Raw genomic sequence first — 25,138 nt, 5'->3', positions numbered from 1 at the left:
TTAGTAAGAATGTTATATTATACCCATTTTCCGTTATAAAAATCCAGTGTGAACATTCTTTCTTTGAACACTTACACTGCAGACTCCTGTATGTAACCTGTTCCCTTGCATGTAAGATTTTCATTAAATAATCCTACTCATTTTGAATCTCAGACTGTTCCTGTGTTTTTGTTTAAGAATTACTCTAACAGTGACCTTCAACCTGTTGCAACTATCGTTCCTGTGGGGTGGTTATTGTGAAATCACTACTTGTTTTTTACTTTTATATAACTTATCAAAACTGATTGATTTATTATCCTCACCCCAACCATTGTATTCCTGTGAAAACCAACATCAAAAGTTATCTTGGCCCATGATGTTTAGCTGGGTTGAGCAATTGTGACTGTGAGAAACTGTACGTGTGTGAGTTTGTGTTTTTGTGTTTGTGTGTGTGTTAGAGTTAGAGTTAGAGTTAGGCCAGTAGTGGTTATGGGTGAAGTCAGGTTGAGTCTCCAGAAAATGAATTGAAGTCAATGTAATGTCCAGTGAAATGATGGAAACATGACTTGGTGTGACAGTGTCCTCTTTGACTGGATTCACCTATAGGTGGACAGGACTGATTTTAATGTCTTTTCTGTAAGTGGGAACGTGGGCGCCTTATAGTTGAGAGAAGAACATGGCAGGAATATTTGTATTCAATGGTACATAAAAGTACCATTTCCTGCAATAATTAATAAAGCTGCTCTTTCACTATAAAGATCAGTTTATATTCCACTATTATTTATAAAAATATTAGTTTTTCATTCTGTTCTGTACTCTCAGTGGTGAGCAACAGATTAATGCACTCAAAGTGAACCATCTACTTCACACTGCTGTCAGACACTAAGTAACCTGACACATCAGATAGTTTGTTACACAGAACCATCTGGGAAATCATTGTTAGAAACTGTTTGGAAAAGGGCCAACGAACAGTGATAGAAGTGGTTGTGTCTAAAATGAAAAACATCTTGAGGAAGAAATTCAAATCTTGCTTGCTTCCTCATCTCAGCATCCTTGTCCAAACATGTGAAGAGGCAGTGCTTGTTGGATTGTTACAAAAATCACAAATCAAAAATATTATTGGGCGCAGCCCCCCAGTAATCAGAAGCGTGCAGAGAAAAGGGTCTTCGGATGTTGTTTGACAATGCAACCAAGACTGTGACTCTTCAATAAGTGATGGCGCCACAGCTTGAGATGATAGGGACTTCTTCATGTCTTACATATTCAGGTACAGTTTCCTCTGGAGGTTGTACGAGATAATTTCTTTCTCCATTATCCTTCAAGTATTTGGGCTTTATCTGAACTAACACAGTGTATCTCCCATAGTTTCCAGTAAATAGTTTGATCAAGTGGCCCTCAGGAACTGTATGGTTTCACAAAATCTGACAGCTAAGTATCTAGGTGATGTGTTTGATCCTATCTCTCTTTGGGTCATACAGACTCCAGACAGAAAGCTTGTGTCCAGATTTTTTGTGTCAGTACATACGTTACAGAATCATTCTGCACTGTTGCAACACAGACCTGTTTTCTGATGCAATGCTGCTAACTGTGCTGTAGCAGTGGTGATAAGGCTCCACCCAGTGGCAAGTCGCCATTACAAGAAGAAGAACTGTACTACAGCCATGGATCTGGTCAGGCCAATCACCACTATTTAGCATGTTCAGTACAATGATGGACAGAGGAGTATCACCAGTCAAGATCTGAAGTCACTAATCAACTGTTTCACTGCCCTGATTGTTTGTAGGCCAGTCAGCAGGTCTGTCCAGTGCCTGAGGTTCCTCAAACTCAGATCAAACTACCAAACTAGGAAGTGCTGATCAAATATTATGGTGCCAACTGAGAGTTGATGCAAAAGACAAAAACTTGGTGCATAAAAGGAGCAGTTTATTTGATGAATAAAAAGCTGACACAAAGATGCGGGACCTGAAAATCCCTGAAAATCAGAGGCTTGCTCTAAGTGAAACTTTAATAAAGAGAAGAGAAAAGTCTGCCTTTTTTCACCTATGCAGCACAGTTAAATTCTCTTTCCTGTTCATGCAGAGAACCCAATTCACACCTTTGTTTCAAGCAGACCATTTATTAAGAGAATCTATTAAGTACTTAAAATCAGTGTCTGTCCAGCTTAAGAGAATACCCTGGTCTGCTGAAGTGATTTATTCTGCACACACGACATCTATTGCATGTCTGTCATCAACTGCATTTCTCTGAGCCTGTTTGTCTCTGTGCTGGATCATCCGCAGCTTTCTGTCCCCATGAAGTGGTTTCTTCTGTCTGTTCTGTGTAAGTTATAGTTCAGTTCCTTCAGCAAAATAGTGTCCTTGGTCAGACTTTAAGAAGGAAGTGTGGATTGAAAAAAGGATCATCTTAAATACACACATACAGTACATGTGGTTGAAAAACATGATTGATAAACAATATTGTGCAATCTATCATATCTGCATGTTCTGTGTTCCTATTAAGTGCTTTATTCAGTTCCATGTAAGTTACACAGTCTTTCAGCAAAGTAAACACTGTCTTTGGCTGGATTCTGAGGAAGAAGTGTAGATCAAATAAAAAAAAAAAAAAAAAAGAAAAAGAAAATGCACACTTTGGTTTGTTTCTTTGTGGAATGGTAGTAGAAGTTTCAAAATATATATTGTACAAAGAGTAATGTTGTGAGGTAACTTCAGGTTATTTTCACAGTGATGACTCTGGTTTTCTCCTTACTGGGGTACAACACCATGATAACTTAATGCATGCTACACACCTAACCTGCACTGCAGCAGGGTATGTTTGAGGTAACAGATCAACATGTACACACTCAGACATTTTTGCCAGCCGTCCTTCCGACATTTGGAATGAAGAATTAGAAACCAGGCCTGGTTCCAGAACAAAAAAAGGGTCCATCTGAAATTAATGTGGGGTGCACTTGTTTGGGCTGGCAAGAACAATGAAAAATAGGTGTTAAAGGTCCAAATGTGGTTCCATAATGAACAAAAAGAACGTGAAAAGAGTTTTAAGTTTATACAGCATGTCGTTCCTTTATCCCTCTATCTCTCCCCATTTTCCAGTCTACCTTTATCTCCTCTATCAAATAAAGGCACATACGTCAAAACAAGTTGAAAAACATCTGTGTTCACAGCAGTCCTTTTGGATTTCAGATCCACTATTTTTCTAATCATTCATCTGACAAATAGTGTGTTATTAATCATCATCATTATTATTAATATTATAACAAAGAAGTGGTGTGGAAATAAGATGATGAGCATTAGATAGAATAAAATCTTGAAATATTAACATTCTTAGGTTAATTACTAGCCTATGAGTAATAAAAAAAATAGAATAATTGATAAATTAAGCGATGGTTTAATCAACTGGTAAGAAAAAAAGAAAGACTCACTAGATAAATGAAAAATGTTATGTGCAGTCATAGACTTATACCCATAGCCATGTACAGACAGGGTTAGGGTTAAACCTCTCTGGTGCAGTTTGTACCTAACAAAGCATCTGCTAAATTAAGTCTGTCAAGTTTGCAGTGCTTGGATGAGCAGTTCTTGATAAAGCTGTAATCAGCAATACCACAAATTTTACCGAAAGTGAGAAAAATCATTTTCCTTTTTCCAAATTGTTTGTATTGATGTTTGTATGATTCCAACAGATTTTTTATTAATTTCTGTTGATATTCCAGTGTTTGCACAGTGATGAATGTTACTTATGTATTGCCACTGTGGATAATGCAATATGTAGTCTGCCTTTGTATGTCTCAGCATTTATATTGTGTGCACAAGGTAATTAAAATATGTTAATCAAGAACACTTGTCTTGCTTCGTTTTCTTTGTTCCTATTTTGAACTAATTTAAATGGAAAGTTTTTTTTTGTTTGTTTTTTTTACTGTAACTGTAATACACATACTCTTGAGGGTTTTGCACTGGCCACAAATTCCCCAAGTGTAATACTTAAACTTCGCCACCAGGTGTCAATGTCCACCACAGAATCAAAACCATTTTAACCACATGCATCAGACTCAACTGTCCTTCACATGCAGAGAGAATATGTTCTGAGGTAGAGGGCTCCTTGAAGTGGATTAATCAAAGTGCGAAATTTTAACAAGTTTTACCAACCTGTGTTCTTTATTCATCATATTTCCCTTTCACTGGACTGTATCTGAGGAAAATATTTAAGGATATTCATAGGTTACTCTTCCTTTAACATCTTTATGGTAGAATAAGTGCATAGTATCCTGTATGTTTGATTTGATCGCTATTTTGCTTCATTCGATAAATGGCGAAATAATATACAAGTGAAATAAAAAATGTAAAATGTAACTTTTATCTAAAATATTACTATGTATTAAAAAAAATATTGTACCTCTTGAACAGTTAAAAACATAGTCGCTTATGTCTGTTGCTCAGCCAATCAGCGGACAGTACCGTACCTTACGTCACCAGGCGGGACCTTGAACTAAAACACTAACAATGGCGGCTGTCACTTCTAGCAGACCGTATCATATTATTGTTTTCGGTGCCACAGGATTCACGGGGCAGTTTGTAGTGGAGGAAGTCGCTCGCTGTGCCGCAGAGAGCCCCGGTGGTAGACCTCTGAAATGGGCCGTGGCCGGAAGAAGCAGACAACGTCTGGAAGAAGTGTTGAAACAAGCCGCGGAGAGGCTGTGTATGTACTGGACAGGGTGTCCTGTAGCTTAGGTCCTGCTCTTCTAACGATCAAATGTCACGACTGCAGGATACTTTATTTACTGACAGAGGCAGCAGTCTGGGTTGTTGTTGTTGTGGTCTGTTGGTACATATGTAGCAGGAAGTGAATACATTTGCACTTGACCCTTAACTAAATGTAAGTTCTTGTTTTGCTCCAAAACAGTTAGCTAGCTTTAGAAAGGAGCAGTCGTTGGAGTTACTGAGCAGTGTAGCTCACAGCTGCAGGCTGACTACAAGTGACAAGCAAGTCATTTTTAATTTTTCAATGACAAAGGGGCATTTATTAGGTGGTGTCTAGAAGGGAACCCTTCATTTGAGTAACTCGCGAGAGTTGTTTCTTATACGTGCACGTCGAGCAAAAGAATGCAGTTTTATTATGAAACAACGTTGTGGGTAAGATCTGGGTAGATTAAGGGACATGAAAATACTGGTTATGGTCAGGGAAACGTCATGATTTGGGTTAAAATGGCCAGTCTCGCGAGACCTATAACGGGTCTTGGGTTCCCTTCAAGACACAGTCTATTTCTTATTCATGTAGCAGCTGCAGAACTTCACAGTATGAGAGAACATGTATTGTCCTTCCCAACGTACTACCAGAGCAGTGGCACATAGTCGATATGTAGTATTAAGGAAATACATTCATATTTTATGAATATCTGATATCTAGCATTTTTTGTGGTAACCCTAGTTTTAGCCTGACATGGCACAGGTAAGAGTTGTGGCAGTTATATTCATCGTAAAATTAGTAAATTATATGTTTTCTTTTTTCAATCAGCCATGCCAGAGTTGAGGACAGACATTGAAATCATTGTTGCTGATGTGTCTGTTGAGGAATCGCTGGCTGTCATGTGCCAGCAAGGCCTAGTGATTCTCAACTGTGTGGGACCTGTAAGTATTTCATCCAGACTTTGTCAGGGAGTGAAGCAAATATATACACCTTGTTGTAAGCAGTTTCAAGTAGGAATGATTTTCTGTCTACCGAACAACACCTGCTGTATCACCACTCAGAAGGAAGTGCACATCTACTCATGGACAAGAGGCTTGTGACAGCACAGGTTGTAAACTTTAATGGCATCCTCATCACCTCATCTGTAATGTTAGCCCCACTGTGTAATTTGGTTGAAAGAAAATTGTTCCTACATGAAACTGCTCACAACAAGATCTGTGCATTATCTTGAAGAACCAAACTGAGATTTCTGCAGAGACAGTGCTCTTATGTTTTCTTACGTTTTGTTTTGTTTTGTTTTGTTTTGTTTTTTGTTTTAGGCGCTTTGAGTAGGGCTGAATGAATTTGAAAAAAATATTTAATTGTGATTACTCTGACTGATATTGGGATTGCAATATGAATTACAATATAAGGAGGATTATAACTTTTTCATTGTTATTCTGTATCAAACAAAGATGTTTTGTTAAGCCTGTGGAATTAGATGTTTAGGCCAGGATGCCTCTGCAGCCCAACAACAATTAATTTTAAACGTTTCTTTGACTCACAGTTTGCCTTTAAAAAATATTGCACCTCTTGCAATTTGAAAATTGCTGTAGGCCACACTGCGAACAGCTCTAGATTTGAACACCACAAGCCAGTGTGCCATCTAGTTCCATTGAACTCGAGAGAAGGGAGGCATCTCTGGCTGTTAACTCCAAAACTGCAACTCACACCAAAACAATCTAGGTAGATAAATAGAACTATAAGTAGGAGAAAAAAATATGTATTTCTGATTTCTGATTGAACTGTCCCTTTTAAATTGGGTTCAAACTCACATCACTGTAGTGATGTTTGTGTTGTGTTGAATAATTCTCTCTTTGTCCTTTCAGTACAGATTTTATGGTGAACCAGTAGTCAAAGCTTGTATTGAACATGGAGCTCACTATGTGGACATCTGTGGTGAGCCTCAGGTAGGAAAACAAATATCCATTTCTACAGTTTGTGTTTTTAGGTGTTGATTCACTATATATCTGTGTATTTGTTTTATTGTTTGGTTAAGTGACTTAAAGTCGGCTGATGAGTCTTGTTTGCATCTGTGACTGTGCATAATGTTTGTGTGGTTTCTGTGTGTATATGTGTATGTGTTGGTATTCGTTGTCTACAGTTCCTAGAGCGCATGCAGCTGGAGTACCACACTAAGGCCTCGGACAGAGGAGTATATGTGATTGGCAGCTGTGGCTTTGACTCCATACCGGCAGACCTGGGTATTATCTATACACAGCAGCAGTTCAAAGGTAGGAGACCTGACACAGGTTGAGTCAGCCATTGTGAAGAGAAACCTTGTGAATAGTTTACTCAGTGCAGAAACTAAAAAGTTGAAAATTCTTCTGGTGTATTTGAGCTCTCAAGGTGTTCATCACTACACAACAAACACTGCAGTACTTGTTTGCAGAGTCTTTTGTTTATGTCTACACAAAATTTCCAATTAATTGATCAATCAAAGACACATTTCAATGGATCCCATCTGTTAAAGCTGTAATTGAGTTACACAGAGGCTTAAAGTGGGAGGTTTAGTTGATACATTTTAATTTTTAACTGGAACTCCGACTTCACTTGTGTACTCTGGTCTGATTTCAGGGACGCTGACAGCTGTGGAGAGCTTCCTGAAAATAAACAGCGGGCCTGAGGTAGCCTGAACAACTGATACACTTTGTTCAACCTTTTGAAAAGTAAAGTGATGGCTGTTTTGGTGCACGTTGATATAACTGAGCTCTCACTTTGAAAGCACAGTTCATGATGTGACTAATCACAGATGATATGTATTAGAAAACATCACCACAGGCACGCTGCTGAATGTATTTTTGAAATAGAATATTGCATTTTATTTCACTTCTACTGAGCAGATAGTGGAAGAGAATTGAATTCCTTAAAAAGACTCCCAGCAAACACTAGTACTGTATGGAGCACAAAAATCAATATCTCTGTGACACAGAAAGGTCATTTAACAGAAGCTCTAGGGAGACTGAGAGAAAATATATAGACAGAGCAGTTCCAGTGAGTGGAGCAGAAGACTGTCATATAATATGTATCATATAAACAGGACATTTTTTCAAGAGTAAGGGTGTATTCACATCAAATTTGGCATTGTGGCGATGAGTGCAGGATTGTGTCACTACATGCCCCATTTGACTGCACAGTGATGAAAATCTTTGACTTCCTCATGCAGTGTTTATTTTAACTGCAAGTTTTAGTTGAGTTGTCGCCCTAGTCTTTTTAGTTTTAGTCAAATTTTAGTTATCTCAATTGTTTTAGTCTGATCTTAGTTAATAAAGTTCTTTAGTCAGTGAGTTTAGGTAAAGTGCAATGCATTCTTTAAACTTATCTCTAGAATTTCTAAACTCATTATATACTCCTTCTCTAATTAGTACAGGACTGTGGTGATTTGTTTTAGGTTGTATTGTATTTCAGGTTCTGTAGAAACACACTGGCTGAGGTTAGCTAATAAAATAGTGCTAGCTTGAAAAACAAAAAGATTCATGTGTGTTTGTCTTTGCATGAATTTCAGGATGACTTGACTAGGGCTGCACAATTTAGTTAAAAAGTCATAATGCAATTATTTTGACTGATACGGCAATATGCAGTGCGATTAGTGGAAATGATCAGTTTTGCATTGCAGATTTCATGTTCACTCAATAAAAAATCATAGAAATCAGGATGATGTGATAAAGTTTTAAGGCCAGGTCATCTATGCAGCACAGCAGTACCTCATTATAATTCTGTTTTCTCACACATTTTTCCTTTTTCAATGTGATTTGGTTCTGGTTCTGCAATTTGAATATCGCACATATTATGATTTTATTACTATTAATTGTGCAGCCCTAGACTCGACTTCAAATGTCGCTTTGTTTGTTCTTTCTTTCCTTGACATCAAATGTCAAATTTATCTATATGTCTGCTCTTGTCTTTCTTCAAAACATTGACATTTCTGTACACTTTATGACACATGCAGCAACATGCAACTAGTTGACTTCTTGGGTAGATCGTTAGATAGTTTTTGTCCCCATAAATTACTTAGTTACTCATTTACTTATTGTCTTTTTGTCAGTGCAAAATTGTTGCTGACAAGAGCTGCTGCATTTTTTTAAATGCTCTCCCCACATTCAGATGAATTTATTCAGTGTGAATAAATACAGTCTTAAGTGAAGCAGTCTCCTGCAGGCTCCAGGCTACTTCAATCTGTCAATCAAAAGAAATTAGTTATTCACCTTTAAACCTTTGGTGCTTGTTGGAGACTTTTGAATAACACTGTGTTGGATTTTTTTAATGCATCTTGACAGAATTTAAAGTTATCTCAACCTTTGCAGGGGTCATCTGGCCATGATGCCACTTGGCAGTCTGCTGTGTACGGCTTCGCAGACAGCGGATCCCTCCGCAAGCTGAGGAGGAAGTTTGGCCACAAGCCGCTGCCTGTGGTGGGAGCCAAAGTCAAAAAGAGGTAAAAAAAAAAAAAGAGAGACTGTAACTGAGCAATTGCTGTCCGACTAGAACACTTTACTTTGAGTAATAACATTTTTATTGGAGTCTGGCATTTGGCAGCCATTTATCGAGACTGGGATAGTTGTGTTTCCTCAGTGCACAATGAGTGATTTTTCCCAATGAAACTGTTGTGTCCTTTTATACTGACCTAGATTTCAGAAGTTGTAATCAAAAGTAAATGATGGAATATTATTTAAATAATAATAATACTTTAATTTACAATATAGTGCCATTGAAGTAGATGCAGTCATCACCAAAAATGTGTTGTAATGAAGATGTAGTGCAAATGTTTTTTAAAATGTTGATGTTTCAGAATGAAATCCTGCATTTCTACTTGTTAGGTCTAATCTCAAGGCTGTGAAATTTACTGTACAAGTGAGACACTGGATAGACTTTAAGTTACTTTATGAAAATCCAGCACACTTGGAGGTGCAAAGTCTCTGCAAGATAGCTGCAATTTGCAGACTATTACTGTCTGGTAGACTGACTTACATTCAGTGTAATGAAATTTTATTGGAATATGGAGCCTGGCAGGGATGGAGAGATAGATTTAGAAGACTATCAATGGATGAAATGAGCTCCAGGACTGCTGTGCCGATGCTGCAAGCAGAGATAGATTTGGTGAGTGTAGACAGTTATACTTTCTCTTTGTGTAATTTGCTGTTCATGTTTATGTGTGTGTCCAGGGGTTTCCTTTTTTTCAGCAAGGAGATCGAGCAGTATGCCATCCCATTTATGGGTTCTGACCCCTCAGTAGTCAAGAGAACCCAGCGTTTCCTGTACGAGGAGGAACAGCAGTCGCCAGTAAGATTATATCATACGCACAAGAACTGACCCAGTGTTTCCAGTTATTTAATGCAGTGGTGGTAGTTAAAGCTACCCTGCGTTAAACACAGTCACACTTTGACTTGACAGGGTTGTTACGCAATATGGAAAAATATAGAATTTGATGTTAAAGAATTTCCAGCAGGACTCGACTAATACTGGATTATGGGGGCCGATGACAGTACCAATGTTAGGGAGTAAAAAATGTTATAGTGACATGATTTTAATATACAGGAATACACACATTTTTGCACTGATCCCTCAAAACACAAGACATTTGCATATCTTTGTCACAGGAGGAAGGATATTTTATGGTTACACAATAAACTTTATTGTCCAAAGTGATATCAGAGCATTGAAACAGAATAAAATAATAAAAGCCACAACAACATTTGAATATACGCAGAATGCTGCCTATAAAGCTAACAAATAAAACAATCTGCATAGTGTTTTCTTTGAATAAAAAAAAATCATATACCAGACAACATAAATGCAGATACCGATATATTCCAGTATAGCTGTGATATATCGGCCAACTAATTTCCAGATCTGGATAGGTATGGAAAAAAGCAAAGAGAGCAAAATGTTTAGCGCTGTGTGAGAGAGCGAGGGCCAGAGTGAGCTTGATGTTCTCAAAACCAAAGCAAGAAGTATGACGTACATCACAGCCTGCCAAACAGCTCTGCCCCAAGTGCCTTACAACCAGGGTTAGAAATAACATTTTTAAAATATGGACATCCACCAACCACCACCAGATAGAGATTCAAATTCAACAGCCACAGTAAATCACTCTGCTAGATAATTTAAATTTTTGCCAGCATTTTGCAGGTGGCTGGTGCCATTTTCCTACGCTGCTTATAACCGTTCCAAATCTGATCCAAACATACTTGAATTGCACAGCAATCACACTTAATCACAAATTAAAAAATATATATTTTAACTCTTTTCAACATATTTTGTCTTATATTTGTAAAGGAGAATAAATGTATTGGGAACAAAAATATGATATTTTTTATTCAATATGTTAAGGTAAAATAATAATAAGCATCAGTTAGTTGACTTCCTCTTTGGGCAGAAATGTTTTTAAGGAGTATGGACTGAACAGTCTCTGTGGGTAAATGCCAGTTTTCTGTGGGTTTGCTCGACAATCCCATATATAAAGATCGTCTAGCAAAGGAATCCAAAAGGGAAAAGAAAACTGTGCAAACTTATTTACAAAATAAATAGCTTTGTACTCAGATGTCAAATATGGTCTGAAAAATCTACAGTCTGGAAAAGTGTGGAATTTTGAAATGGAAAATGTGTAGGAGCTCATAAATGTGTTAGATACATTTTCTTTCCTGTAAAGCCTTTGCAAAACTTATTTGTTTTTTAATTTTGTGAAATCCTCCTCACCATTCAAGTGCATTTCTAATGTTTCTTTGCACTTTACTGCCACCAACTGTTGATCAGTGGAACAGCATGAAAAAGAGGGATGTCAGTTAACTTTCAGGCACTACACTCCACACATTACCTCTCTCTGTAGTGGACAGGAATGTGTATCATGTCACTTACTTGCATAGTAAAAATAACAATGTTTTTGTTCACTTGGGGGCGGAACAAACAAGTTGTGAACACAACATCGACAGATAATATCATTCATCACCCTTCAAGTTGATATGAGAAAGTTGTTTGCTAACAGTTTGTCAGCCTACAGCTTTTTTTTAAAATACACAGAAACAGCTTGACTGATTGATGGATTCAAAACCAGTGTGGCACCTCTCTGATGCATGATGTGTGACATAACAAAGCTTAGTTTGAGGTAGCCATGTGATTTTTGGCGTGGTGAAATGAGGCATCGAACATTTTGCCACTACACTTGTGTTTCAGTGCTGTAGTCAGTACTGTGTCGAGTGGTCTGCATGAAGCTCAGTGTCAATAAAAACACCACTCTTTTTCTCTTTCAAATAGAAATAGTCATTGATACTCAGCAGTTTTGCTACTACAGCCTTACTAACTGTTAAAATTACAGTTTTGTAAAGGGAGTCTTGTTAGTTTTGTGAGATCAGTAACACAGATGTTTCTGGTTAATCAATATATTAAAAACGTCGTCCTTGTGGTAATCCTTTCTAGAGATGATCATTCTCATCGTAGTATTGTTTTATATTGAAAATCTCTCAAACATTTGAAATAGCATCATATTATTTGCAATGCCAGTCTTTTCACTGATGCAAAACAAACCCATGTTGCTGCTGCGCCTGGGAGACTTTGGTTGATGCTTGACAGTTTTTACTGTGGGTTTTGCAGAGTGTGGTAATCAAACATGGCTATCACGATAATTTTAAAATTTGAAAAGCTATCTCTGATCATCTAGAATTTTATCGCAGATTATTGAAATCAGTGATCATTTCATCCCTAATCCTTTCCATAAACTTGTTGAACACTTATAATAACAATCTGAGTTTGTCCGTGGTAAAAACAAACTTTTAGTGAACATACTTTGACAGTGCAGTTGCCCAGAGGGATTATGTGGCAGCTCAGTTTTGCTTCTGACAGCTGCAGCGCCCTCCTTCAATACTGGACCAGTTAAAAAAAAAATGTTGTCCCCATTAATCACTTGAGCACAAAAACATTTGAAAATAAGGTCCAGGTTCAAAAATACAGAGGTTACTCTTAAATCTCTTGAGACACACTTCGGTCACTTTATGATTTAGTACAATAAATACATTACATACTTCTTCGTAAGCTCGGTGCTGCATAAATCAAATTCTCTGAAATTTGTTAAGAATTGTGTCTGTACTCTGGAATTTGATAATATCTTAGTGTGAACAGATTCAACTGAAATGTGTGTTATATATAACACCACAGTATTGGTAATGAGTTGGCTGTGATGTTGGTGCAGCTCAAGTGTGGGCTACCTGGAGTCCCACTGAGGTGAGAAACAGCTTTTGCAAGGGAGACAATTCCACAATTTATATGTGCAATCACGAAGACGAGGGTTACAGTTTCCATTTTCTCATCATACGGCTCATTGTGCTTTCTAACCCTGAGGTATCATCAAGCTACGTTTGACTCCTGAATGTACTGTGGTTTGGACCGCACCTCATTTGTGCGTTGCTTGGGAACAAAACGTCTCCCAAATGAATACGCGTAAATGTAAATTTCCGTGCAATCAATAATTTGGCATGCCGTGTTGGAGGCAGTAAATAACAGGGCATGCTTGGAAATGTTTTGCCCTGCCTGAGCGTGTCTCAGGACCGTAGAGATTAATATCTCAGTACTACCCGTGTCCCTCAGGAGAACGGTTTGGTACGCTGCGTTAAGTGACACAAAGAGGCTTCATATTTAGTATTAGGAACACACACTCCTTTTTATTTCGACTGCAGGTCTGCGTCCTGGCTGTGGAAAGCAGGACCTTTTTTCTTCCCCTGGTGTACCTGTAACTAGGTCAGCCATTCCAGCAGCTGTCACTGTTTGATCACAGCCAGAGACCCAGGCCTTAATGAAACTACCTCATTACGTTGTTTAGACCGCCATCTACCAGCAAAGTGGAAATATGATGAGTCATCTATAGTGATTCATCACTTTCTTCCCCGATGCTCATTACTCCCTTTGACATCTCATCTTGCCCTCCCTCCCTCATGCCTCTGTTTCTCTTTTTTTTTTTTATCTCCCTCCTCCTCCTTCTTCTTTCCTCAATCTGATTTTGCATTTCTTCTCACCACTTTTTCCTTCATCTCATTTTCCCTTCACCTGCACCTGTTATCTGTGTCTTCTTATCTTTTCTCCTCTTTGGCACCTTTAATTCCCCCGTTTACATTCTCTCTTTTGTGCCCTCTCTTCCCTCCACCCACAGGTCCAGTACAGTGCCTTCGTCGGGGTCGGCGGCCTCTTCTCAGTCGTCAAGCTCCTCTGTGGCGGCCTGCTCTTCTGGTTCATGGTCAAATTCAGCCTAGGCAGGAAACTCCTCACCTCGGTAGCTACGCTGTTCATCAACCAACCTCTTACTGTAACGTCTAGCTTGGTATTTGCTCCCCAAAGCAGATAATCTGAGTCCCTTGGAAGTGGAGTTGATTTAAAGGCAGCAAAAGCTTTAAGACTCTGACTTAAGATGTTTATTCCAATCATTTGAGAGATGAATGTCACAGTTAGGTGTGAGTATTTAGCTGAAAGGCTTACCCAAAGCTACTCATGTTAAATGCAGCAGCAGACTGTGGTGACAGCTGCGATACCACTTGCTTTCGAGTAGACAAATGTTTCAAATCTACATGGATTATACAGTTTCAGTTTCACTACAATTGAAGACAAAGCAAAGGAGTTCTTGAGAATGGAGTCAATGTACTGATTGTGATTTATAGAATAACACTTCCTTACAAATCTGCTGTAAACACAGTTTTGTGACAATTACATGTTTGTGTAATGGACTGATTTTTTTTTTTGTCTTTCTCAAAGTTTCCATCATTTTTCTCCTTTGGCTTGTTCACCAAGTCTGGTCCAACCATGAAACAGGTAACACAAATAGTGTTTTAAGTACACCTATATTATTAGACTTAATGTTTAGTTTCACTGCAAAATTGGCCTCAAATTTAATTAAACGGCAGCATTAAAAAATCTGGAAAGTTTTCAGGAGCTTTGATTTTACAGTAGTTGCAAATTTAATATGTGATACAACTATGTGTGATACAAAAACAACTGTAGTTGCTTCCCGCCTTTCTCTTATACAGTATGTTCTGTGCCATGATTATGGCTGATATTGCACATCAGAGTTTATATTTCCTCACTGCTTATAACAACCAGAGGTGGCAGCAGTACATACATTCTTTATTTAAGTAGAAATACAGATATTTGGTTAAAAAAAATACTCTGTTAAAAGTAGAAGTGCTGATTCAACTTCTTTGCTCGTATAAAAGTAAAAAGTAGTTCTCTGAAGGACATTTATACTGACTCTGTGCAAAGCTAACTGGCTTTATGTCTTTTTTCTTATTATGTCCTTTTTTTGTCTTGTTTACATCTTATGTCTCTTATTTCATCTTTATTTTGTCATTTTATGCTCCTTTACATAATTATCGTCTTGTAAAGAATCGTTAAGTTGTTTTGATCTTGCAGCGTCTGTTTTTCTTGTTGCATGTTTTATCTTGTTTTTGCCTTGTTACATCGATTTCATCTTTTAGATTATTTTCATCTTATTGGGCAGCCAGTGCACAGTGATGCAAAATAAAAAATAACTACTTCTCTCATCATTCATTCTCTTCCCTCAGATAGAAGACACCTGTTTCAGCCTGACATTTTTCGGGGAGGGCTACTCAGAGGGTACGGATCCTAAAGAGGGCCAACCCAACGCTAAGATCTGCACTCAGGTCATAGGAGCAGGTACTGTTAAACTGACACAACTATAGTCACCTTATAATAACTACAGATGTCTGTTTAATATTCAGGTTTATCTATTGTACAACTCCCACGTCATATATGTATAGAAATATTGTACAAACCATTGTGTACACTTCTGTCTGAGCACATGTATTTTTTGCTGATGTCACAGTAAAAAAGCACTGGTGTAAGCAGCCCAGTTAATGGCCTGCTATACTTATAAGGATAACACAAGCAAACAGATTGAGGCAGTGATACACTGTAAACTGTCGTATTCTGCAAGGTAAAACTACTGTTTTTACCAAAAGAGTTAAGTCATTTTCTAAAATGATATGGATTGTAGATGGTGAAACCTCTAAATTCCTGCAGTTTTGTGTTAAACATTCTTAATCATTTGGAATATGAACCTCACTGTATCCATTTTCCGTATTTATAACAAAAATCTTTCCCTATACACAGTGTTCCAACTTTTTTTTTGAATTAGGGTTGTAATATTTTGGAACATATCTGCAAGTTTTACTCTCCATGTTTGTGTCTTTGTTCTGGTTTACAGAGCCTGGTTATGTAGCAACAGTTTCTGCTATGGTCCAAGCAGCTGTAACCTTGCTGAATGAACTGCACTCTCTCCCCAGGAGGTCAGTTTAGTCTGTTTTTTCTTTTCTTTTTTTAAACTGGGAGATTTGGTAAAGTCTGGTAATGTCTATATCGGCCTACCTCCTTTTTTAAAGACATTATCCCACATTCTCTCTCACTCTCTCTCTCTCTCTCTCTCTCTCTCTCTCTCTCTCTCTCTCTCTCTCTCTCTCTCCCTCTCTCCCTCTCTCTCTATTGTTTGTCTGTCTGTTTTTATTGACAGGGGAGGTGTGTTCACTCCAGGAGCTGCCTTCTGTAAAACCAGTCTCATCGACCGCCTCCATAACCACGGCATCAAGTTCTCAGTCAGAAACTCCCAGTAACCCTTCAACAGTCACCACTGTAGAGGTCACACCACCTCCACTTCCACTACATTATATTCAGGGCTCGCCCACATTACTTTACAGTGTAGTCGTTTACTGATTACAAATTACATGGCAAGTTTTGTCATTAGTAACGTAATCTATTACAAAAAATGACTAATCTGAATACTTTTGGGTTACTTCAAAATCAAACAGAAAATATTGCACCTTAAACCAAAAATGAAGTGCAGCCACAAAAAAAACTCTCAAAACATTTTCAGTGTAAATGAAATGCATTTTTTGCAAAGCGTTCTTTTTTTGTGGAGAACTTGTTGAAATCCTGAATGTCAGATAAGGTTTTTAGAGTTAATAGAGCACTTCTTATTATGGCTGCAAGTAACTGACTATTTTTAATATTGATTAATCTGTTGATCGTTTCCTCAAATAATCACTTAGTTTGGTCCATAAAATGTTTGAAAATGGTTAGAAAAAAGTATTGATCAGTATTTCCCAAATTCCAAGCTCATGTCGTCAAATGTCTTGTTTTAAAGATATTCATTTTACTGCCACAGGGGCTTAAAGAAACCAGGAGATATTCAAATTTAAAAAGCTGAAATCACAGAATTTTTACATACAAAAAAAATTAATCAATCTGATTTTGTAATCCTGATTACATGTAATCTGTTACTATGTTGTTTCCTGACCTTTCATCCAGCCACATGACACAGGGAGTGTAACTGTGAGTCCTGCGTCTGTTTGTTGTTTTAGTAGTATCACACTGAGAGTTCTGATTCTTCAGAGGGGTCAGAGCTGGTAACAGAAGCAGTAAAGCAGACGGGTTTATCGTCTTGCTCATGGACACTTAAGAAAACATGTGGCCACCAGCCAGATGTGCCTTTACTTGTCTTTCCTTTCCACTGCAAAGCAAGACCTTGTTTTTCTGATCTGGGTGAACTGAAATATGTTTTTCCATCTGTAGAGAGGTCTGATCACACATCACGTCTGGATCTCTACATAAAGTAAGATATCTTACACACTCGGTTGTTGACTGTAGTTTTGAAAATAAGAAAAGGTGATTTTATCAAATTTGATCAAGTTCAAGAATCTTGTTCAGCATGCAAATCTGTACTTGAATTGTAAGAAAAAACAAATCACTAACTTGACCCTTAAAACACTACAGCAGAATCAATAATGATTGAGTAGAAACAGTTTTACAGTAAACAATTTGCTGTGGTTTTTTTTTTAATGTATTTTAATTATAGTTTTAAATCAGTTATATAATACAGTACTGGAATGAAGCTGTTGTTTTTTGCTGCTGGATTGAGTCTTCTAGCAGCCTGTTGACAATATAATCTGTTATGTCATTGATGTATGTAAGAGACGAGTGAAATACAATACATGCATTGAAATGTTCTTATGATTTTGCAGTTTTGTTTGTTTGTTTATTTAAAGAATCTCCATTGAATGAACAGTAGTGATGATAATTTAAAAAAAATTAAAATTACATTAACTTCCATCAATAAAGCCAATCAATAAAGCCAATCAACACTGTTCTTATATTTAGGTAAACTTGGTTCAGTGGTTCCCAAACTGAGGGGCGGGCCCCCCAGGAGGGCAATAGAGCTTCTGCAGGGTGTGTGTGTGGATGACCTGGAGAGAAATACACAGTGAAACAAGGTATGCCAAAAAAAAGTTTGGGAACGACTGGCTTAATTAATCGTAAAAACAAAATAGAGAGAGATAAAAACATTTATGAGGATGTGGAAATTATATTATTATTATATTTCAGAATTCATTAAATGCCAATATTAAATCAACTTTATGATTTGAAGGCACAACAATTGCATTACCAATGTTAGAAAATAGAGCATTTGCCTGATTTAACACGACTTGCAGTATAAACCACGTCCACCAAAATTACAGTAACATAACAACAATAGAGCAACAAATAAGTAAAATATAAACATAAAATATAGTGTATAAGGAGTAAATGCAAATAAACAGTTCCTTATAATATAAAAATAGAAGTAAATATGTTGAGTACAAAAGTAACTAAGTAAAAAAAAGTAGTAATAATAAAATAAGTTATTTTGCACCAGATAATGAAAGATGAATGTAATTGTCCATGAAAATAATGGCAGTAATGAAGTAATATCGCAGTGTATTAAAACATGAAATTAAACATTACAGAAAAACAAAATCTTATTGCATGGTATAGCCTATGATTTTGAATATTGAAGATAATATGGCCCCTGATATCGGAAGTAGTATTGCACATGCTTAATGAACATTATATATAATGTGACGTTCAATGATTTAAAATTTAAGCCTAAACAGCTGATTGATTAAACAACGCTGATGATCCATTGTTTCTGTATCATACAGAGAACCACACGCAAGCTGTGTAACAAACATCCTGTGGCTCACACCTTGTGAGGCTGCAGTCCTCCTCCCACTTCAACCAAACCCTCGTCTACCACCAGGTGCCAGTGTTTCCTCTGCTCTTCACTCCTGACCAATATTTACACAGCACAGCCCCACATGACAGTAGAGGTCATTTGGTGCCTTTGAGGATGCAGAGACAGTGGAGGGCCTGAATGAAAAGACTGCGCGTGCCGTTAAAATCTGAAGAAAACGAAACGCGATCACAAGAGGGTTACGGCGAGGTGGCAGACGTCTCAGATCTGTGAATAGGATGTCGAGTTTAAAAGGAGCTGGCAGAGATTGTCTGTGTTTTACTCTTTTCTCCTCGCTGTGAGTCATTGTGAGTCCTCTCTCTGTCTCATGTGCCTCCCTTCCCCCAGCTGTCACCACCACTCCAATAAAAACATAAATACACACACACACAGAGCTGGTTTTAGCTCAGTGTGCGCAGTGAAAACACAGTCCTCTGACAGAAGATGTCAGTGGGGTAATTTCTGTGTTAAATAGCTCCTGAGTACGGTGTGATGAGTAGCCGCCGGAGGGATGGGTGGGGTGGTATTTCTGCCCAGTGTTGGTGTACAAGAATGAGACAGAGAGGGGGAGAGATTGCAGTGGTTTCCCTTTGCGTAGCACGGAGCAGCCCCACCCCTCTCCTCTACCCCTGCACATCTCCAGTCTGCTGTTGTGACTGTGCAGACATTCATGTCATGTCCCTCACCTCTTCCCCACACTCTCCTCCTCCTCTTCCTCCTCCTCCTCCTCCCTTGGGATCTAAGTATCTGTTTTACTGGCATGATCGTTCTTTCATACAATACTGCTACAGCATGTTGTGTAATGGAGAAATCTGTAATATATTTAGTGTGACAAATCATAAAATAACCATGATATGTCATCAGAGATGAAGGTTTTGTTTGCTTGTTTCATGGTAATTAGAGAATAGAATGTTGAATGTTTGCCAAATGAGCAAATGACTTGTAAGAAATCATTAGTAATATTTTAGAAGATGCAGATTCATAAATTAAAAATAAGTCAATGGATCCTCGCAGGTAGAAGGCAGGCAGCCGCTGAACTCCAACACCAGAGTGAGTACCTTCAGAGTACCGGGCTTTTGTTTTCAGGATAGTTTTGCATCGCCAGACGATTAACAGGTAATAACAGCTGATCAACTTACAGCGTAGGACTCGTCCTAACTTGTCACTGTCAAATCACAATGTTGCACTCATCTTGCACTCCTGCAGCGTTCCTGCAGCCTGCCTAAGCTTCCTTGATTCTGGGAGGCAGGGGGCGGAGGAAACAACCTGCTGCCAAACTATTTAATTTACCATCTATGGCTCCAACTCATTATTTCAGCTGCTGTACTCATTTTTGGATGTGGAGTTGTTACATACATGATATATAATATGATATATGTTAAATTTCTGCCATATTCTGCCAATAAATCCCTGTAAATATTACACGTCGGACCTTTAATGTGCCAAAATGGCCTACTGCTAGAATCTAAATGGTGTAGGAGGGAAACATATGACATAATTAAACTAAACTGTAACAAAAAATAAACATGCTGTAATAGTTGGCCGTATTGGCACAAATAATATTCCAAAATATAAGTGTGTAACAGGATTGCAGTATAATTCCAAACTGGTTTATTTACTTACTGGTTTATATTACTATATAACTATTAAGAAATAGCGGTGGAAGAAATATTCTGATCCTTTACTTGAGTAAAAGTAGAAATATCACTCTGTAAAAAATACTCCGTTACAAATAAAAGCCCTGTAGTGAAATTGTTCCTTGAGTAAAGTATTATACAAAATGTACAGTAAGAAACAAATGAAGATGAAAAAAACTATGAAACAAAACAAAATGATGAAATGAGACAAAAGAGACGTAACAAGACGAAAAATAACATAACAAAGGATGACAATGACTTAACAAGGCAAAAAAGAGGCAACATGATGAAAAACTAACAAAAAAAAAAAAAAAAGATATGAGACGAAAGAGACATTAATGTAAAACCACTTAAAAGACGTAACAAGACAAAATACAAGAAGCTCCACAGCAGAAAAAGTGATGTTCATTTAGGCAAAAGCAGCTGGTGGAAATGTCCTTCAGACTTTTTACTTTTATATTTTGAGCAAATAAGTTTGGCTTTTTTTATTATCAGCTTTTTTAAGCAAGCATCTATACTTCTACTTGAGTACAGAAGATGTGTACTTTTGCAGCGTCTTCTTAGAGATCAACTCTGAAAACCAAACTCTAACAGAGACCTATGACTGTGCTCTGTACAGTTACATGTGTTGCTCTCCCTCAGGGTCTTACTTGCTGCTTCCATGGCAGCGTCAGCTTTCTCCCGCAGTAAATATTGAATTTTGTTTTGGTCTGTGAGTGTGTCACCTTCATGGTGAATGTGTTTTATTTTGCCGTAAAGCTTCTCGTGTCTTTGTACGGGCTGCAGTGTAGCAGGGAGTGTTGCTCTGCATCTTCCTCTCGTTGTTACAGTAACCGGCAGTCTGTTTTCTCTCTCTGAATCTTTCATTGTGTTTCTCTTTTGTTCTCTGTCTCACTTTGTTTCTCTTTGGCCTGTTTTCCTCGCTCTCTCCAGTGGGATGTTGTGTTTGTTCCCCCCTCTCTCTTTGTGTTCACATAACACAACATACTGTAGCATTTCATAAGATCCCCCTCCTCCTCCTCCTCCTCCTCCTCCTCCTCCTCTCTCCATCACTCTCCTCCCTCACTCTCGGCCCCTCCCTTGCTGTAAATGCAGACACCGGCAGCAGATTTGCTCTGCTTTCATTCTCTGACCTCTGACCCTCTCCACTACTCACACCTGATCCTAATTTCCCAATTTTGCTCTTAAAGGAGTATGCCACCAATTTTACACCTAATTCAATTTACTGGTTGTAGTTAATGCCCCTCAACCTGTTTAAAAAAATAAAAAAAAGCGGTTGTATAACATCGACTGTGTAATAATGTGGCTTTGGAGGATGTTGTTAGGATTGTTTTTCCTGATAATGTGACCGGATATTTTTTATTCCCATAAAGTAAAATTTTTTATAACTTAATTCACCAAAAGGCGGGTCACATTTTATCTTGTAAGTATTTTCTGGCTTTCCCTCTGGCCGCTCAACTTCAATTCTTGGTCAATTAATTACAGTTTCCTGATGGACAGATGGCTTTACGTTTTGCTGAAGTACCTAACTGTAACTGTTAGCTAGCTGCTATTAAGAGGCAACAAAGCTGGGCTCAGCAGCCTCGCAGTGAAGTGAGACTGACAGGGAATTCAGTACTGAGATCATTTACGGTAACATAGCTTTACCTGTTGCTAAAGTAAGTTAGCTAACTGCTAATTGCAACATAGTTTTTTTCAACCTCGAGGTGCTGGGAGCGCTCTGTGGACCACTGAAGTTGCATGGCAGGCGGGCGTAAGGTACAGCGGCATTGGCCACTGTAAACGCCAATTAATATGTGTGAGTCCCTCCCTACCTGCCAGGAAACATGTTTCATGGAAACTTAAACGAAAAGCCTGCATTACAAACTGCAGGAATGTAAAGATGTCTGCATTTAGAGGGCAGAGAAGGTCTAACAAAGATGCTTTCGAATTGCATTATGGGAATTAAAGGACCCAACATTTATTTATTTATTTATTTTATCAATCATGTTTTGACATTTTGTGACAAGGATATTGTGGTTTCTTTCTGAATCTAAATCAAGAGCAGGGTTCAGAACCAGTGTTGCCTGTCAAAGCTCCAGTTCAGTCAAAGGTAAAGTAAAGTTCCTGGTATCATATGAAACTAGAAGACATAAGGCATTCAGTTATACCAACAAAGACATGCTAGCTTGTTGAGAAGGGGGCTGAATAATGCACCAAATTTCAGTTGGCAAATTGAAAACTGATGGCCATTTTCAAATGCTCTTGACACCTCACATCAAGGTATCTTGATTAAAATGGGTTCTATGGGAACACAAGTCCCACCTTTACATACACACCTACTTTCTATTAATCCTGTGCAGATTTGAAAAAAAAAAAAAAAAAAACTGCTGCAAAAAATGTTTTTATATGCAGCATATGTTTTCACGTCTTCTAAAAATGGTGGGCACCACAAAGCAATTACGCCCAGGGCACCCAACTGGCCAACATTAATAAAACTGGGGAGGGCCTTCTTTTTTCAGCCCCTTTCACCCCCGCAATCATTTTTGTACAGTCCCTTACGTAAGTGTGTGTGTGTGTGTGTGTGTGTGTGTGTGTGTGTGTGTGTGTGTGTGTGTGTGCGCGCGCGCGCATTAAGTCAGCTGCAAATAATCTTTCCATTTGTGTGAATGGTTTTGAGAATGTGTCCATTCTTTCTGTTCCACTTCGCTTCATTTCTGTGGGTGTGTTGGAGGAGGTTGTCGTTGTTTCTGCAGGCTCTGTTTGCTGACTCCGACAAAACCGAGTCCCAGACTGTGTCAGAGAGAGAGAGAGAGAGAGAGAGAGAGAGAGAGAGAGAGAGAGAGAGAGAGAGAGAGAGAGAGAGACTGCAGACACAACTCAGAGCAGGAGTTGCTGGAGCTCGGGGGTTTGCCTGAGGAAAGATACTGTATACACTCGCACACACATCACACTGCAACCATACGTTTTAATTACCAGAAGGCACCTTCAGGACAGAACATCCAGACTGCCAATTTATACTGCCAATAAGATTCACCTGCTTTTGACACAGAGTCTCATTTTAATTCTGAAATATTATGGACATTAGTAAATGGAAATAATTAAAATACGGTCCACATACAGAGTACATACATACCAGAGCCAATCAATCAAAGAGTTACATGAGGTTTGTTGGTTATCCATTAGTTTAATATTGTCATTTATCACAATAGTCTATGTGTTTGTGTATGTGACGGTCAGCTTTATTGTCAAATATACAATTATACAAAGTACAGTGAAATTCAGTCTCTGCATCCTATTGTTATCCTATTGTTAAGTACTAGGTGCACAACTGCTGTGTTGAGGCTTAAATTATCCAGGTGCAAATAATCTCCTGATGCCCTTTCTGACTCCGCCCATGGGTGACCAGAACATCATGACCAGAAAAGCAGACAGAGGAATGTCACAAAACTTTCTGGGGAAAAAAACACATTGTTCTGTTTTTTGCAAGTCTGCTTTCAAATATTTTGGAAAAAAAAATGTAAAAAAAAATGATACGAAATAGAAAAAGTTGTGCACACAGCACACATTACAGCTAGATATTAATTATCACTGTGGACTCACCACTTGACTGGTCTGAACACAATTCAAAATGTGTCTATCATCATCTAGCATCTAGAAATGTCATATCTAGTATCTAGAGGTATAGGGTCCTATGTAGACAATCAATAGGCATAGGCACGGTCTAAAGTGCATGTCACACATACATTTAGGGTGTGTCTAATTCCACTTAGCTATTTAAAGCACATAATCTGGAATCTAAGTAATCTTATTATCATAAGGTTGACACTTGTATCTTAATTAATCACTAGTGTGTTTTGGGTGTAACATGAATTAAACCAGTGTCATCTCTGATTCCTTTTCAGAGCCAGTTTCACCTGCCTGTAAGACATCGCTATTTAAATGATAGATTCATCAAGTTGGAGAAGCAAACAAGGATGCTGAAACAATACACTGTTATTGTCAGTTAACCTGAGGGTTGGACAGGCCAGGCCGTGAAAATTAACATTCAGTTGATGGGTTTCAAACGGGTGAGACAGGATGAAGTGTCTCCCCATGGCTGTGTGTGTGCATGACTGCTGTGATCTTACTGCACACATGGAAACTACAACAACCATTATAATCATTAAAGTAAATGTGCTTAGTGGTGAAGGATCACAGTCAGCGCATTATTTCCTCATTTGAATCTATCTTGGAAATGGCTGTATCTGTAACTATGAAGGGACTTGTCGCAGACACTGGTGTTTATAGAAGCCAGGAGATAGGGATGTCCCGATACAACTTTTTCACTTCCGATACGATACCGATATTGCAGCCTTCAGTATTGGCCGATACCGATATTGATCCGATACGATATCAGCACGAATCATACATACTTTTATTACTTATTTTGTAGTGTGGAATGTTAGAAAAGGCTTGATCAAGTGATGTTACTCAAACAAACAATAGTCAGCAACCAGAGTCACCTATTGATAGAAGTGCTGGAGCAGAAAATGGACTGCTTATCGGAGCGCATATATCGGAGATTTTAGATGCAGTCCGATAAAATCATTTTTTGGCTGATATCGGACCGATATCCGATATCAATATCGGATTGGGACACCCCTACCAGTAGCACAGTGTGTCCTCTAGCAGTGGCAGCTGCACCGATTGAAACAGATCAAATGACATCAACAATCTTTTATTGTCTGGCTAATCAATGCAAATGAAAACACATCAGTAATACTCACACATGTCAAGGATGTGTTTT

General features: G+C 38.2%; 1 protein-coding gene across 1 annotated transcript; it reads left to right on the top strand.

The window, feature by feature from the left end:
- The first annotated feature begins 4,449 nt into the window (after nucleotides 1-4,449).
- Nucleotides 4,450-17,690, top strand: LOC146314067 (saccharopine dehydrogenase-like oxidoreductase). Its single transcript, XM_084737509.1, has 12 exons — nucleotides 4,450-4,668; nucleotides 5,485-5,597; nucleotides 6,525-6,605; nucleotides 6,800-6,929; nucleotides 7,273-7,322; nucleotides 9,000-9,130; nucleotides 9,858-9,975; nucleotides 13,832-13,951; nucleotides 14,428-14,484; nucleotides 15,234-15,345; nucleotides 15,896-15,977; nucleotides 16,199-17,690. The coding sequence occupies exons 1-12, from the start codon at nucleotides 4,473-4,475 to the stop codon at nucleotides 16,296-16,298; spliced, it is 1,290 nt and encodes a 429-aa protein (XP_084593635.1). The 5' UTR covers nucleotides 4,450-4,472; the 3' UTR covers nucleotides 16,299-17,690.
- The last annotated feature ends 7,448 nt before the right edge of the window (nucleotides 17,691-25,138 follow it).

Source organism: Lutjanus erythropterus, chromosome 15 (genome assembly GCF_056507025.1).
Source record: "Lutjanus erythropterus isolate fLutEry1 chromosome 15, fLutEry1.hap2, whole genome shotgun sequence".
Lineage (NCBI taxonomy): Eukaryota > Metazoa > Chordata > Actinopteri > Lutjaniformes > Lutjanidae > Lutjanus > Lutjanus erythropterus.
This window is presented reverse-complemented; position numbering and strand designations above follow the sequence as displayed.

What these genes read in the sequence shown, in the direction of transcription:
- LOC146314067 (XM_084737509.1), top strand. Translation starts at nt 4,473, where the DNA reads ATGGCGGCTGTCACTTCTAGCAGACCGTATCATATTATTGTTTTCGGT. An exon ending in GGAGCCAAAGTCAAAAAGAG is followed by an intron (nt 9,131 to 9,857) that starts GTAAAAAAAAAA and finishes GTGTGTGTCCAG; the next exon opens with GGGTTTCCTTTTTTTCAGCA. An exon ending in CTGCACTCTCTCCCCAGGAG is followed by an intron (nt 15,978 to 16,198) that starts GTCAGTTTAGTC and finishes TTTTATTGACAG; the next exon opens with GGGAGGTGTGTTCACTCCAG.